The sequence below is a fragment of the Phaenicophaeus curvirostris genome, chromosome 2 (genome assembly GCF_032191515.1).
Source record: "Phaenicophaeus curvirostris isolate KB17595 chromosome 2, BPBGC_Pcur_1.0, whole genome shotgun sequence".
NCBI lineage: Eukaryota > Metazoa > Chordata > Aves > Cuculiformes > Cuculidae > Phaenicophaeus > Phaenicophaeus curvirostris.
The window spans coordinates 87,053,887-87,071,873 of record NC_091393.1 but is presented as its reverse complement, the minus strand read 5'-3'; the positions used below and the strand labels follow the sequence as shown (position 1 = coordinate 87,071,873).

The window sequence follows — 17,987 nt, the reverse complement described above, 5'->3', positions numbered from 1 at the left end:
AAAGTAAAGTATAATCCATTAACTGCTAATTAGAAGCATCAGAAGCAGGCTTTGCTGCAATAAGAGCTGGCCCCTAAGTAGATGTTTCTGTAACCATTTAAAGGCACAGTGTTTCTCCAGTTGCTGAGAATGGAGCTTGGATGGTTTCAGCATAAAGGCCATGTGAAAAGAGACTATGGCACTTGGCCATGTTACCCAGCTGTTTTCTAAATATGATGACAGGTGCCATTTTTTCCATTTGATTGTGGAACGTAATACATCTTCAAACAGATTTTCCCCAACTAGACTGGTGCAGCTATATTTCAGAGATTTAGATTTAAGAATGCGGGGTTTTTTTGACAGACACATATTGCAGTCTTTGGCAGACATTTCATTACCTGCCTTTTTCTGAAGGCTGATTTTTGTTATATGTACTATTTTGCTTTTTACTGCTATTGCAAGAGGGAAAGAATAAGCACTTAGGCAAAAGACTTAATTCTGAAGGAAGTTAAAAAAACAAGGGAAAATCAGGGGAGAAAAAGCTACTATTTGTGATAAGACTTAGTCCCTTTGCCTTGCAATAAGTACTTCACTACTTTCTAAAGGATGAGAAGTATTCCCATTTTACTTCCCGTTCTTTATCTAACTAACTACCTGGTTAAACCAAGTTATTTTCCAACTACTGAATGCAAAAAGGCCTTTTAATCCAGCTGCATAGCAGGGCCAGGGCAAAAAAAGATGACGCCAAAAGAAATGCCAGTACCGCAGCTCCCTGCAGAAGTAGCTGAGACACAGAAAGAGGCAACGACGGACATAAGCAACAAAGAGAATGCCTTTAAATGGATGATAGTCTACAAACCCCAGCCATGCTGGATGTGGAGTCGAAGGAAGCTCAGCTTCCGCCAGAGCTAGAGTGGCCTTGAGCCATGGATGATGACAGGATACAAGTCAGGCTACATAACTTGAAGAATCCGGAAAAAAAACAAGCAGATAACTAACTTGCCCTGTTAAGAAAAGGGATGTAACTAGTGTGAAGGGAAATGGTTCAGGTCAAAATTTTGGGCTTTTCATCTACATGGATCAACAAGCTAGTAAACAAAGGAAGAAAGTTTGTGTGGGGCAGGAAATGAGGGCATTTAGTTTTTTTTCTCTCTGCCCTATTTTCATCTACAAACAAAGAAGAAACTTGCTTCTTTTAAAATGGCGACACAGGGTCATTCATTAAGAACAACTATCATGGTAAAGAGTAATTTTACGAAGTTAAACATCTAAGAAACAATAAAACTATGACTACAATAGAAATAATAAAATTAAATTTATCTTCAACAAATATCTTACATATTTGTTATTTCTGGCAGCAGCTTTTACAAGGCAGATGAGTATATCTTTATTCATTTTTTATGTAAGAAAACAACCATAAAATGCCTAAAAGCCATGGAGGGAGTTAGTGTCAAAGACATGATTAGTAGTTCAGAAGTTATCTGATTCGCGTCACATGGTGTTCCAAAAACCATACCTAAATATAGCATGCAAGAGATCTGCACAAAGAGCAATCCCATCATGGGAACAAACTAAACTCTCCACAAAATTAATTAGGGTTATTTTGAGGCAACCAAAGGAAAGCGAAGAGGAAAAAATCAGCCCTTGCCCTGCCCAGTTCTGTAGGAGCAGATGTTGCTGATGTGGACAAGCCCCAGTTTGCAGCCCAGGCACGTAGGGAGATGCTTCAGTTCCTGGGGGAAGTCCCACATGGCACTAACTTAGAAGGTGAGTGGAGGGCATGTTGTGGCTGCACTAATGGAATATAGATCATTGGGAAAGAGGATGATCCTGCCAGTAAAAGGACTGGCAGGTAACATAGATGTAAATACCTGGGCAGGAGGCTAATACGTAAGCTTCTTCTGTAGATGTTAACAGCATCCTTCTAATAGAGAAAAAAACCCACCTTTTTGGAAATGGAAGGTTCATATAAATAATACCTTTGGTGCAGATTAAGACTACGGGAAAAGCTAATGCTTCCCAAGGCAGAAAGGAATGAGAACTCCCTGTTGGAAGCTGCTACCTCTGAAAGCCTCTATTAGGATTGCCCCTTGTCAGAGAGGAGGGTTTTCTCATTAAATGCAGCCTACAGAGCCTCTGTTTAGGCATCAGGTGCAACCTCATGGAAAGTTGTACAAAAGATCTTCAAAAGGCAGCAGGAGGAGGAGAGAAGGAGGAGCACCCTTCAGGTATCAGGTTCTTTTTCAGTCCTCCTTTGTAAAGCAGCAATGATGTCTCCTACATTTCCTGAACACTGAATTGCCATTTGGCTCCTGACCACCACTGATCTACCAGTCGATTACAGCAAACTGTCCTTGTTCACAATTTTTCTGTGAAACCTCTTTTAAAAATGTAAAAAGTCTGCTTGTGAACACCATGGTGAAGGTTTTAACAGCCCACAATGACTGTTTACCTTTTCATCCTGCCCTGCTCCGCTGTATGTGGGGGAAACCCCTTTCTTCACTTAACCATTAGAACAAGCAGGACAATGTTGATTTTACACTGGAGACCAGGACAAGACTGAGAGGAGCCAGTGTTGTGAGGAGTTCTGCTGTCAGCAGGTGAAAAGCAGGCTCTCAAGCCCAAACCATGTAGCAGGTGCTCCAGAAGGCAGGTAGGAAAGAGTCTTGAGTGCGTGAGAGACACAAACTGCAAATTTGGGCTTGAACGCTTCAGGCCATAAGCAGGTGCTTCAGGCAGTCATCCAAATCAAAGTAAGAAAGTGGAAAGAGCCAAATGCTGGTTAAAGAGGTCTGCAAACACATGGGCAGATAAAAAACTTCCCCTTGTAGGAACAGGTTAGTAAGGAGAAAAGGAACAAAAAAAAAAACCCTTACACAATTTTTGTAAAAAAGGCTGTGTTGGGGATTTTACTATCATGTATTTAAGCCCCGAGATGCTAATGTTGGCTGGAATGCTGAGATCAGCAGTTATATGTCCTCAGGTGGTTAGAGGCAAGACAGAAAAGAGCTGGCATTTGGGAAAAACAGAGGGCCCGTTTGATAACGCTTGGCTTGAGCATAAGAGAGTTTCCCCTGTGGGTATTGTCCCACAGAAAGCTCCAGGCAAGTTTAGACTGGTTCATTACTTGTCACATCCAGAAGGTGAGTCAGTTAATGATTACATTGACTCCCTTTTGACTTCAGTTTCATATGCTTTCAATCTGAGAACTGTGCTCTCATCAGATCAAATACCACCCACAAAAAAACCCCAGAAATACAGAGAATACCTGCTTTTCAGTTTTTCATGGCACATCTATAGTTATTTTATTTGTGAGGATTTCACTAACATTTTGCAAACCGTATTTTTGGTAGGTAATACCCAACACTTACAACCCATGTTGTAAGGGGTGTCACTTTTGTATATAAAAGTACAGGTCAGAGAATTGGCACTTGCTTTATTAGGATTAGTCTCCAAAGGGTCCAATATTGGGCCTTGAATGTTTCCTTATAAAACCTGAATATCTACTTCCTCAAGGGTTAATTCCCTTGAGGTCTCTTCAACTTGGAACAACACTACTTAGTTTAAGCTACTTCACACAAACAAAACAAATAGGACTGGCTACTCCAAACAGTTGTAACTATATCAGCCAATGATATTATATTTAAATTAGATGGTCACTTGAACATTATTGGTAAAGTTCTCCTTGCTGAGGGTTGCATCCTTTGCCAGAGGCTAGCAGGCTTGACAGAAGGAGAGAAACAAATTCCTTTCATCAGAGTAACATGAGTCAATATGTGGAAAGATACTTCCATCTGCTCTTTGTTTCTGGTGACATGACATTACCGTATAATTTGGTATACATTTCTAACAGAACAGATAAAACAAGATGGCTCAGCAAGTATAATTTATATCCCACATCTATGGGAGGTTCTCTCAAACCATTTTCAACACACAGGGCTGTATGAGCAGCTAAGACTCTCAACGGAAATGCTGGAGGGAAAAACATGTTGCTGTTTATTTCAGAGAGTTATGGCACAGGCAGACATCTATGGTGCACTTCTAGAAAGAAACGCATTATATTTCTCAACGTGCTTTCCAAAGAGGCACATTTGGTCAGCTACAGAAATCACCAAAGGAACCTGCTGTGTCCGTCAACTCATGGACGCACACAACTTACTAGACTTAACCAAACAGCAGAGTGGCCTGTGGTGTTTTGCATATATTTTGTGTCCCTTTATGCTACCAGTGCCCTGGGACTTACATGGTCTGTGGGCAGTAAATCAGCTGAGCCAAAAGAGAAGGTTCCACCTGACTAGGCTGGTAGGAGCTATATTAAGCTTCTCTCAGCTGGAGGTCATTCTGCATATTTTGAAGGCTGCTTTCTTGGTAGTTGGTCAAGCAATCAGTGTCCAGAAATTAAGAACCTGATTTTTATAACACCCATAATACATAGAACTCCTCTGAAGTCTAGACCCTAAATATATAAAGGTTTTAATTTCTAAAATGTTTGATCATAACCATTTCTTTCAGGGCCAAGCAGGTTCTTGGGTTTGTTAAGCAGCTGCTTCATGTCTCATTCCTAGTAGGAATTTCAAAACATTTTTTGACACTTCCTGACCAATGACTCTACAGTGGAAATTGGTTTCTGCCCCTGTCTACTGTTACAGAGCTTGGAAGTGCCAGCATTTTCCTTCAGGAAGGAAGAAGTCATGGAGGACACATGGCCAATCCTAATGAAACAGATACTCTTTTCCTCACTGCCACTTTACTGGGAAGCCTTGGCCTACTTCTCAGCAGCTGTGAAATTGTCATCAGCAGGATTTTTTGCAAAGCTTGGTGGCATATGGAATATATTGCTCACTTCTTAGTACTGTAAAATCAACCTTGCTGTATAACTAAGCTAGGCAAAGAAAGCAGGTGCTTTATACAGGGGAAAAAAAAAAAAATCCATCATGCATCGTGCCCCTATGGACTTTGTCTAGACAAGTATATTTTAGAGACAATTATGTTTTCAAATTAACTACGTAATATTTTGGAGAAGCTCCTAGGCTTCAGAGGTGGGGCAGTCCCTTAAATACAAGCAGGTGAAATCACTGTGTCACAGGATGACATCGCATTCTGTCTTTCACAAAGTTACCATTCACATTCCACACCAAAGCAAAGTATTATATCCCCTCTGTGAGACATTAATACTGTAAGAGTCCAGTCTCCTTTTCTGATTTGATAGGAGACTATTTATTTAACATCAGTTTTAGGTCATCTCAGCATTTTGTCACAGCTTTTTTGTTTTGTTTTTCTTTTTTACAGCTCTGGACTAGCCAAGAAGTAAATTAAACAAAATAATAATAGTAATAAAAACCTCATGGCATTTTGGTGACCATACACACTGAATTACAAATACATGGCTAGAACTGCAGAAGTTCAAGTTCTCACTACGGAAGACACCCAAAGACCAAGAAGAGAGAAATAAAACTGTTTAATTTGTTTGACTTTCAAGTTCAAAGTAGTCAACAGTGTTTTCATACAACAGCCTGAGGAAAAACAAACTCTTAAGAGAAACTGTCAGAAAAGGGATTATGAAGACATGTAGTTAATGGCCCCACTGCCACATATTCCATGGCGAATGTCCACTCGGCTATCCATATGCATACACACATGCACGCATACTAACAGTCACCAGTGTTCTGCTGTATCCAGAAGAACAGCCGCAGCAGGTGAAACCAAGGGCCCACTTACACTTACAGGCTTGCTCTGAACAGTGGCAAACAACAGATGTTTAGTGAAGGTCACAGAGCAGACATCCAGTGACAATTGCCTGGACTACTCTTCCCAACATCCATCTCTTTGCCACTCAGAGACCTCCTTTAACACAATGCATACAATTTTTCCAGATTAGCAATCCACTTTCAGCAGTCTTCACTAGGGGCTACAGATTTTTTTTTAAAACAAGGTTCTCCAGATATATTGCATATTTCTTGTACTAGGCGAGCTATTACATACCAATACAGAAAAATCCAGCCTGCTGCCCTCATCCCAGAGGAAAGGGCAAAACAAGTATTTGGGCAGCACGTGCTACTTGAACTGCTATCAAGGACTTCCATGCATAGTTCAGCAGAGAAGAGGGGTCTGCTGCAGCCGTTATATTGCACAGCACTATAAGATCCTTCTGTGATGGTAGCAATTTGGAAGTCCTGCCCCAGAGATTATGTTTTTAGGTGGCAAATAACCTAACAAAGCTATAAATATCAATGTGTCATGGATAGGGTTCTGAAGCTACACATTCATCTCCTGTCACTGTTTAAAGAGGACAGAACGGCCTTTTAGCAGAATGGGATAAGGAGCACATTGCAAGAGACACCAAAGAAGTATCGGCTACAAGGACCTGACATCTCCCCACACTAATGCACTGAGAGGGTCAGTGCTCTTCCAGAGGCATCCACAAAAACCCAGTTATTCACAGTTCTGTATGTTTGCTATTTATGTACCTGCTTACTGCCCAAATACCTGCTGTACGCTTTATCACTCAATAACATGTGATTAAGCCAGACAAAAACAGGCGGAAGGAAAGAGGCAGTGTGCAAGAACAAAAGGCTCTCCTAACAGTTTCACACTGTATTCATGTAACATACAAACCATAAAGTAATACAGACAAGCCTACTGCCTAACTAAGCAGGCTTAAATGACACTTAGCTCTTCTATAACGCTTTCATCCAGAAATCTCCAAATATTTTACAAAGGTGTGCAGACTGGAGAAAGGGCAATTAATCATTCCATTAGGGTATATCACTACATTCGGCTAGAAGCACACTCCTCTTACAATCAACATGGAAAGATGCATACGTGCATCAAAGGAATGGTTTTTCCTTAATCTTCTATACACTGATTGCTTGTTTCAAACAGGCTGTGTTTAAAAATAATAGCTTGCAATACACCTGTGTTACTCTACCCATCACTGCATGCATAAATAATACTTCACATAAGATGCAATCCTCCTCTCAGTTACAGTAGGAAAGCAGACAATAATCAAACTACAAATGCCTCTTCTCAAAACTTCTATCCTCTTCATGCATGAGGGAAAAAGAAATAGGTTTCCCAGTCATCAAGACAAAATAAAAATTATTATAACAGAGGAAAAAAAGAGAAAACCTTTAAGAGTTTGCTAGAAATAGGGAAAAGTCAATACTTTCCTCCAAAGGAGACAAGCTTGTTATGAAATCCTACTTCCATCATAATTTCTGCAAAGTTCAAATGGCCAACAAAGAACAAACGAAAATTTGGAAAACACGAAGTTTTACTTTCAGCATGACCTGTCAAAATCAGTATGGAGAGCAAAATGAGCCAAAAAACCACACCAGTGTTCATCTGCATTCTCCAATCAGAAAACTACTCTGTCAACAAACAAGTTTTGATCCTTGCTACAAAAGTGGGAATCCACAGTAACACCTTGAAAGACAGCAGATAAATTCCACATTTACATCTATGAAACCACATATCTGAATTTTAAATCTTTGTTGATACTTAGCAGGCATCAATGCTTATGGCCTTCCAAACAAGAGAGGTAGTTAATATAAACTGTATGAAAAAGAACGCATGCCAAAGCTAGTCTTTCAAAGTTTTACAGGGAAAATACTATTGTTCAGAACAGAAAAGGAAAAAATCTAGTAAAATTTTATCTCCATTCTCTCCAGTTAGAGCTGCTGGCTAATGAGTGAGTTTGCATAAATTAAGTTCAAAAGAGGCATGAATAGCATCTTTTTAAGCTAATGATTTTCACCACAGGCCATCTAAAACAGGAGTTGAGTGGCCCTAAAACAGAACCCCTCTGTGTTCACCTCAGTTCATTTATTTTTGTTTGTTCCATTTTAATGTATGTATACATCCTGTGTTTTCAGCTTGTCTTTTCAGCCCACTCCTGTCCTCCGCATTCCCAATCTGTCAGCCAGACTCCAGGGATGAGAATTAAAAATGACCACATTTTAAAACTGTACTTCTCTGCCTAACAGACTTTACAGAAGCAAAAAGACTAAAAAGCTGAAAAGTTCCCCACAGTCTTTGTCTATTAAACCCCACAGCTTGCCAACAGCATACCACACTTTAGTGTCAAAGAACAGGGCAGCAGCTTGCGATTTTGTGCAATGGGAAGTGCTGGGGTAATCCTGCCTCTTTGCATTTCAGATCACAGTGTTTGTGGAGAAAGTCAACAACACTGGGATGATCAAAAACACCCTGTAGCATTACACAGAGGATGCATGATGCTTGCTGAGAAATAGTGCTGACACCAGAATACAGTAGATTCTGCATGAGTGATAAAAAGCTTATTTTTGGTTGGCTCAGGCAGCATTTGATTAAAATAGGATTAAATCCCCATCAGACTTGCTTAAAAATCATTTTACACCCATCCCATCAGGCTGCATCACTCTCAATCTTACAGTATTTTCCACTGGTAGAAAGAAAGGGGTAAGTTTCTCTTCATCAAACAAGCAGAGGAAGGAAAGTCCTTGAAAAGAGTAATACAAGGAAGTAGAAGGAAGGATTCAGTCAACTGGCAATCAAACAGAAGCCTTCTGCTATTTCCCACTGAGAAGTAACAGTATCTGGGCTATAGATATGTTCGTCAAACATATCTATAGCAGGGATAATTAAGTTAGCACAGTAAACTAGGTGCATGCTTTGATGTGTTCGTGCAGTTGCTATACTAACCTTTCTTTCACCTGGCAGGTTAAGCTCACCAACTCTTCACACGTATTTGCAGACTCATGACCTATCATGATCACATCATTTCTAATAGCTGAATGTCTTGGAAATTATATTCAAAGGTTTTGTTGTAAATAAGGAAAACTAACAGAAGCCTAAATGTAGACAGACTTCTATGGCTCCTCTCTGTCAAGGAGTTCCCGTACTTTACAAACAAACAATACAAGGTAGGTATTACTTTTCCTTTTTTTGAGGCCTCTTATGATTAGCATCCAAAATCTTGATCCTCAGTTTCCTATAACTGGAGAAATTGGGGAAAAAACGCCAACCGTCTTGACCTGCTTTGCAAAAAGCACCACAGACATTTCAATTTCTATGCTGGTATCACTCAAAATAACAGCTTCAAAATATAAACCAGGAAGCTTTAAAATCCCTGTCTTTGGCAGTCTTTTTTTATTCCATAATATTACTAGCAGTGTAACTTTCCTGTAAAGATCAAACCTAATAGGATGGTGAGGATTCTGCTGAAGTCTGTATTGGGGTTTCCATCACCAGTGAGAACACCACAAGAGTATACACAACCTACAAGGCTGGCAAGACCGATTCCCACTCTTCTTGGCAAAGCCAAGACTTTGCCCTGTACACTTTTCCATACAGCTAGAGAACAACTTCATATGCAAAGATCCTCACTTACTGACATCCTCCTATAAATCAGAGATCTTCACTGCCTGTTCCTCACTCAGATCAACAGGGGCCTAGTGCCAGTCTCACCTTTTGTACTTTATGATTCTATGGCAAAATATATCATTGCTTTCTCTTAAATCAGTGTATTTCTAACCAGGATAGGACCCTGCATACACAATACAGTTTCAAGGCAGTGACTTGTATTTGCACTCCTGAATTTCACTCCACAAAGAAGCAACCAGAATTGACTTTCAAGCAGTAGACACAATTATGATAACAACCGCATATGCCTTTGTGCCTCCTCTACTTTACAATTTCTACTGATTCTGCCAGAAACACCTGTGTTTTGGGTATTTATGGATCTAAGGAATCCTAGTTCAGGCATCAGCACTGTTGATACAGCAAGACACTGCTCTAACTGCTTTTGTATTATCGGTCCAGTGAGAACATACGGGCCTTCATTTCCAGCAACATCAGCCAGACACATACATTTTAACCTATTCACTTGGAAAAAAAAAAAAAAAGAAAAAACACCCTCTTGCTGCATTTGGTTGTTATACCTTTGCCTTTATTTCCAAGCTAATCCATAGTTACAGTTATTGTATCCTGTATTTCATTCAGCAGGATGGTATTTGGCTAGCTGAAGTCATATCTACGTTTTATATGAGGGCAAAGAAAATCTCACCTGAAGTCCTTTACCTGTACCCCTAAAACAACACGTAAAAATGCCTTAGAAGAGTCCACCGGCAGACTTACCCCCTGTACCTCATCTCCTTTCAGCGAGAGAAAGCAAAGCAGCAGGACAAGGTTCAGAAGCTTGCCCTGAAAAGAACAGCTCCTGCTTTTACAACAGCTCTAAGCCCACCTCAGAAGCCGCATGTCATCAGCACTGACGTGATGCCCACAGGCTGACAGGTAGCCGGGGCCCCAGCACACAGAGCAGCCGTCGGTACTGGGAAGCAACGGTGAGCAAGGGAGATCAAACTTCCTCCTATATGCAAACTGAAGATTCAATTTTCTGCAAGGTTACCCCCAATAATTAAAAGGTTCTGTAATTTATCCTTAAAAGCTAGTCACGGTGGGATCCATCAGAATCGATCTGTTATCTTTTACCTCCACATGCATCGTGTGTGTGCATATTGTATGTAATAAGGTTTACCAGATGAATGCTGGCAATATTTTCCAGTAATTGTGAGAGTTACTAAACTGAACCTTAACTAAAATTAAGTTGTCTATTAAAAGCTGAGTAACCCAGCAAACAGAAAGAAGCACTGTATATAGGATTTAGGAAGCACGCAAGTGATCTGGCAACCACCAAGGCACCATATTTGCTGAACTTCCTATACCTAAAATTTCTAATATACAATAATCATACGTTCAGTATTTATGATGATTTAACACTCACAATACCAGCTCATTCCTGCAATAGGCGAACAATATGTTTCTTTAAGTACATAATATAAGGTATTCTATTAGGTATAGGCAGATCAGTCCAACATACGTGGCTATACCTAATTTGTGCTTGGTTTTCTCACTCTGTGTAACGTGCTAGAGTCTTCGTGGAAGCTCCATGAAGCAGATCTGCAGTAAAAGAGCAAGACAGGAACACTCACAAGACTGCCTCGAAACGAATATTACGAAACTGTTTGTCTTTGAAATGCCAGAGTGAGATTATAAGACAAATAATTCAAAAGTACCAATGCAATTATGAAAGATGTGCTTAGGAGCCAATGTTTGTATGTATTAAAATACCAAAATAAGTGTATAATATTTCAAGCATGCTATTCTGAAAACACAGTTAGTGGACTGAAAGTTACAGGTTAATTTATAACATATACTCTCCATTAAAATAACAGATCTCTCTGAATCAGTTTTAAAAATACATGAATAATATTCTTAGCTATTAAGATGTCATTATCATAGACAGTCCTACAAATTTTAGCTACTTCAATATAAACACAACTGGCTTTGTAAGGAAAACACATACCACTTGTTATTACATGTTAAGTTTATTCACTGTATATAGACCTTTTATGACTGCAGTTTCTCAGTTTCCAAAGAGTTTATCTTTCTTGGTGCTTGTATAATTTCTAGGCTCTACCTCTATACAAATATGTTTTACATTGTGTATTCTTGTTTTAGGGATTGCACAGATGTACATAAATCAAAAGCAGCAATAAATAATATTAAGGTTGCATGCAGTCCAGCTATCTTTGACAAATTAGATAACTAGGAATTCCCTGAGAAAAAGTTCTTATTTTCAGGGATGAGGGATGGAAGCAGGGGCGGGGGGAGGTGAGGGAAAAGATAAATACTGTTATCTGGTAATATGGAGAAAAGGTAAAGGCAAATGCCTGTACAACTTTTGCATTAAAAGAGGGAATGATTCAGGATAAATTCTCACAGATTTCCTAAATATTACTGCCTCAAAAAGAAAAATCCACTATTTTAAAAATCAGGAGGTCAACGTGAACGTATTCAGAGTTACATGAAAGAGTTAAAGTTACTGATGAAAGACTATTTGCTGATAAGGACGCATCTATTTGAAATAGGATAGCATTTGGGACTCCTTGAACAAAAGTCTACAGAAAACTGATAAATCAAGGAACTGAGCAGGATTTAAACAAACAGCAGACATGGCTGAGAACACATGAAATGTCACGAGTAGAGCTGAGAAATAAGTGATGGCGCAGGACCACTTACTCAGCTACTAACAAGACATTATTTGTTTTGGCCTCCGCAGAGCAAGACAGCTATCAATGCAGCCACAGCTTCAGATATTCTTGAGACTGAAGCTCTAAAATAGTGATTATTATTTCTGGGTGCATACATGGCATATCCCGATAAGTCTGGCTTTCAAAAAACCAAAACATCCACCATGTATCACAGTCAGGTGAAACCCTAAGCGACTTCTTGCAGAAAAGAGTTCTTACCCCTGCAAAGTGCTTCACCTCAAAACTGCTGTTACAGAACATCAGAGCCCAGATTCTCCAAGAAAATCTCTAGAAGCAATAATAATAATTTCACATCCCAGTATCCATTAATTTGCTTTGCCCTAGTAATGGAACCTTCAGCCCTTTCAGTTACCCCTGCATCTTGGGCAACGCCAGCAAATTCACAAGAGGACACTGCCAAGTCAGTAGGAGACAATTCACGTCCATGTACATCTGAGTCCCATCTCTTCTCTAGGACATACCTGCTCAAGCAGTGATATTCAAGATTTCTTAGTTTTGATATCTTTTTCAAGGTTCCCAGGCTGCTCCTAAAAGAAACCTACCGGAGGGTCATTTCCTTCAAGGACACAGCTGGAGAAAGTAAGATACATCACACACAGAAAGCCACTGTTTTGCAAGAGCAGCTCATGCTTTCTGAAGTCTGTCAGGACATGGGGGGAAAGATGGGAGCAGAGAGGCTCAACCTTGTCAAGATGGAAGTGCTTGAGAACATCCAAAGTAGATCTTTGGCCACCTGGGAAAGATGGATATTGAAAACACAGGCACTCACACAGGTTAGGCAACTGCTAAGGTTAGGTGGCAGTTCAGTGGGGATATTGAGGATCTCAATTTGGGCTTTCAATGCCTAAATCCCACTTAAGTCCCACTTAAGGCATCTAATCCTTTTGTGGATCTGGGCCTAAAGCCTTGCCAGAAAGGAGAGAGTGTATGCATGCAAAAGCTGATGGTCAGTGACAATCTGGTTCTGTTAAAACTAAAATACACAGAGAATGACCTTATTTTGTACAAAGGAATAATGCAGAATAATCAAAGACGCGTTCTAGTCATGGAAAGTTAATGGAAAGTTAATGCTGCTGATACAGATCAGTCCTGTCTTTAGACCCCATGACAGTTTTGCTGACCTGGAGAACATCACAACCCATAAATCATGGGTCTTCAATAGGCATTTGGAAATGTTAAAAAGACTTAATGACTGTAGGAGTCCTCAAAAAAACTTCACTTACCCACACCAGCTATGAAGTAAAACTAAAAAGGAGCAAAAATTTATAAAACACTGTAACGCTTAAATAGACTTAACAATTCAAAGAACAATATTCTGTCATTCAGTGACCAACCATGCTCCATGAAATTAAATAGTTTCAGTCCAGTCCCTGATAGCCAGGAGTCCACCCGACAAAAGCTACCCATTTATTTCTTGCTTACCCACAGTGCTGTCAGCTGTCCTAATCACGATGTAAAGCGTGAGTCAACATGGATACCTGTTTAACCTGTAGTCCCTACACATGGGACCCCCATATCAAGACTATTGGTTTGTTGCCTTTTTCTTTTTTTTTTTTTAAAAAAAGGTACCGGTACTTACAGCATTCGAATTTATTTGACAGGACCGCTGATATCTTTTAGATATAAAACATCTAATTGACAAGAAGTCTTTGCATTAAAGTAGTAGATAGACATTGCAGTCATAAAATACAACTTTTTTGTTATTATTCTATATTAGTGTGTTTACAAGGGAGGTATCAATAATTATTACTAATTATTTTAATGATAAATATTTTTGCCAGTCCCCAAGTAAGCACTGTAATATCTGCCTGACTGCACACACTGAGATTTCTCTGTGGGTAAAACACTGTGGTCTCCAATTTGGGGATTCGAATACATCTTCACACAGTTCTGCTTCAAGTGAGAATTGCGGTCTCAGTCTCCTGCAACTGCCCATCAACCAGGACCTGAACTTTATAAATCGGGAGAGAAATAAGTAGTCATGCATCCCAATTCTTCCTATCCACCAATGGGCAAAGACTTCTGGCAGCTCACCCATTAACTTCTGCAAGTTCTACATTACAAAATCCGTATGTGATGCAAAATACAAGAGAGCAGACAAACACCTATGCTGCGGATCGTAAAGATGCCAAAGATAAAAGGAAAATTGCCCATTGTCCCAAGCCAGTGAAGTCCACAGGATCACGGTGCACTCTTTCCTTCCTCAACACTGCATTACCTTCCCAGATTGAAATTTGGGTTCTTTTGCCAAGAATGATTCAAACATCCCCTACCTGGCTTTCAAGGGATGTAGGAACTAAAAATACTTCACAAGGAGCTCATGGTAAGGAGGCCAAAGTGGTTTCCTCAGTTTATTTCGATACTGGTCTCAAGCCTCACTGTGCTTCCACCTGTATTTTACTTGCAGTTCTGGATTCGCCCCACGATACATAAACAAAGTCTAGGTGGTATCTTTTTTGTCCAGCCACTTCCTCCCTCTTGGGGTCTGGTTCACAGGAGTGCCTCAATACATTAACACTGACACAGAGAAGCAACAGAAAATACTCTGAAATTTTGGGGTTTTTTTCCCCCTCAGCATTCCTGTCTAAGTGCTTTCCTTTTACTTCTCAAAACTACTTATTTTCAGCAGAAGCCAGTCTATTTTTGCCAGCTGTTAATCTATGTATAACCTAAATCTTACCTTCCCAAATCATGCAAGCAATCGCCCCTACTGTCTATCAAGGCAGCACAGGGAAAGCTGGATTTGCTCTGTATCTACCTATGCATTTTAGTTGCAGCCTGAGACAGAGACTGGTCAGCTGTAACAGACGGATGAGGAATTGTTTGAAGTAATTCTAGTTGAAAAATGTATAAATCAAAATTACTGATAGAACAACATAGATGTACGTGACACCTATGAAATACAGAAACAACCTAGAAATATAGAAATAACCAAAGTTCCAATCTAGGGCTCTTATAATCTAAGTTTTGCAAATAATATAAATGTCATGAGAAGTAAATACAAAAAACAGTAAGCCAGTATACTGCAAGGTGACAGTGCTGTCTACAGAACAGTAAGGGTTAATCCTTTGAGAAGTTTAGATGGCCACGGAAGTTGTGCATTTAGACTCACTGATCTGAATCGTTATATTAAATAACGCGCAAAATTATTTTTGTTTGCATTTCTTACTGACTTCTATTCTCCTTCCAGGTTCCTCCTTACAAAGCACAAATAGCAAAGGCATGGCAGGGAAGTAGCACCCAGGAACAAATTAAGGACGAAGCATTAGTGGAATGCAGCAGGCTTGGGGGAGAGACCCATTTACGCAGAGAAAGTGCTTAAGCAGGGACATTTGTGCCTGCATCTATGTGTGCATAGAGAGGTTTGGTGAGCGCATGCCCAGGGAGGAGGATTTGGTTATGGTTAGAATTTGTGAGTGACAGCCATGTGACAGCTGGGAGTCAGCAAAGATTTTGTAGGGATGGAAATTCCTGAGATAGGACACACGACTGCTCATGCGATCTGCATGTGCCTATCATCGTGCTGTATTATAATAGCTGACACTATGGTTTACCAGTTCTCCAAAAGAGGGACTATAAATTAGGAAGAGGATTTGAGGAATGGTGGATGAGAAATGAAAGTCATAACATTTAAAAAGGAAGGGATAAATATAACTTGTTTTCATGCTACTGAAACAAGCGAGCAAAAATCTCCAACCAAACCACACAACTTGCATTTCCATGATTTATTTTTAGTGACAGGTTATTATTTCCTTAGAATATCATTCTTTTTTTTCTTACCAGCTTACCTAGAAAGGCTTCAATCCTACAAACACTTACAAATAGCAAATTTTAAGTACATGCATAATCCTACTGATTAGAGTTATTCCTACATTTTCAGGATCAGGGCCTAAGTCACAACATGCAATTAAGCAGAGGCATTTCCAAAGAACTGCTTCATTTTCCCTTCCGGGGATCTTACGCAAACGTAAAGCCAGTGGAGATGTGCAATTTAAATCAAACTTGAAAAACTGAAATACTTTCCCTTTAATGCTGAATTCAATCCAATACAGTATCACATGACCTTTACCGTAATTTCTATTAAAATCATTTCATGTCTGGTTGCTTCTGCTATCCTGGCTCATTTGTATTGTTTACAACAAGTCATTGCTCTCGACAGTTAGTGGTGGCTGAATCCATGGTTACCAGTTTTTACATTCACTGGTTAAATGGAATGCAGCTCTTCGGTGAGGTTTCATGGAGAAAGCACTTAAGAAACCACAATCCAGCTATCAATCAGGCTAACCTGGGAGAAATTAATCTGATAAACAGAAGTATCATTGCATATGAAAAATTTATTGAAAGGGACCTCAAGGCTTTTATTAGTAGCAGTTGCAAAAGTGGACACATTTGGATCGGACTTAGTGCACAGAAGACTTAGGTTCAGTGGTCTATGTCTGACATTCATCCATGTTGTGCCTTCTCTGGTGCTTGCTGCTAATAAAACTATACTGTTCAAGGCTTTAAAAAAAAAAAAAAAATCTCAAACACTTATTTTACCAGAAATGTGTTCAGAATATAAATAGTGCTTAAATACAGGTTTAACCAGACTGCAGTCCCGGCGAAGTAACTTAAACAGACACAGACAAGATAGTAAAACACAAAATAGACAGCCTTGAGTAGAATTCAATTAAGACAAAAACCACCCCAAACAGTGCAACATTGTTAACGACTAAATTAAGCCTGCGAACAAATATATTTTATTGCTACCTAAGAACAATACACACTAATTCCATTTTCCCCATTATTTATAGTTTGGCGTAGGGTGGGGTTGCCAAAGTCAAAAAGCAAAGCAAAAACTTATTTGCAAAATGGACCCCCAAATCCTTTAAAATACCTAAAAGCATAAGAAAAGTTCACTATAGTTTGATGGCTACAATAATTGCCCCACAAGCTACATGAGAGCAACAAATAGTTAAAACAAACATATTACTACTAGCTCATCTACTGCAAAGTCACTGTATCAGAAGCCGGAATTGATTTGTTACCTTAGAACAAATTGAAAATGAATGTAACATAACATCTGAAAAAAAAAAATCCCCCCTGCACTGCTAATCGGATATCATATAATGGTTGATTGCAGCTTTGCACTGTGCTATTGTTGCCTATATCATACATACTTACAGGTTCTGGGTTCTTCCAAGAGTTTGGTGCAGTTTCAAGGACAAATGTCTCAAGGAACTCTTTCTACTGTGCAGCAGTGATCCTAGCTCTGATCTCATTACATGAGCAAAGTGCTACAGCTGACAATATAAAGGAAACTTCCTGCATGAAGAAGAAATCTTGGAAAGTCTCAGGGTTAAAAAGGCTGCTTAAATGTGCTGCTTGATTTGCTCCCTAGTTGTGTATACACAGTAGCAGCTGATCTCTGTTTGCAGCCCTGCAGAAAGAAACCTTTGCTGAAAACCAATGGCATCACATTTCAGTGGAGCTACTGCCAGGCTCTGGAGAGCAAAGCAACCTTTGACAACTTCACCCAGTTCTAATCACCGGCATTTGCTGCAAGTCCTGCAGGACTTATAAAACTGTACATTTACTGTATTCTCTTTATTAACACCTCTCTAAAATGCTGCATCCTGGGCAGTCGTGATACAGGCAGAAGTCTCCCTCACTGTAATAGGTTTTGACTGTGTCACGACTGTGAACTGCAGAATTCGCCACAATATATTTTGCTCTGTCTTGATTGTGGCATTTGCAGATAAGAAGCCGTTAGCTGTGCTCAAAAGCATTTTCTGCTTTCCAATTGCTAAATTAAGTGCAATAGGCATCCTATTTATCCTAAATTCATCCTGAGTCTGCCTTGAATCAGTCACACGCTTCTCAACACTTTTCTTCTGATGCAGAGTACAAGTCAAAAGATTTTGGGAGTGGGAG

General features: G+C 39.6%; 1 protein-coding gene across 9 annotated transcripts in view; it reads right to left on the bottom strand.

The window, feature by feature from the left end:
* ESRRG (estrogen related receptor gamma) overlaps window positions 1–17,987 on the bottom strand; it is a 402,243-nt gene that overhangs the window by 356,858 nt on the left and 27,398 nt on the right. The window contains exon 1 of one of the 9 annotated variants that reach the window (XM_069852772.1): window positions 17,238–17,449. The exons of 7 other annotated variants lie outside the window; for them this stretch is intronic. In XM_069852772.1, the coding sequence (XP_069708873.1) occupies window positions 17,238–17,335 (98 nt within the window). In that variant the 5' untranslated portion in view covers window positions 17,336–17,449. Of the gene's footprint in view, window positions 1–17,237; window positions 17,450–17,987 lie in introns of those variants that run through there. One more of the 9 variants, XM_069852782.1, reaches the window with a different exon arrangement.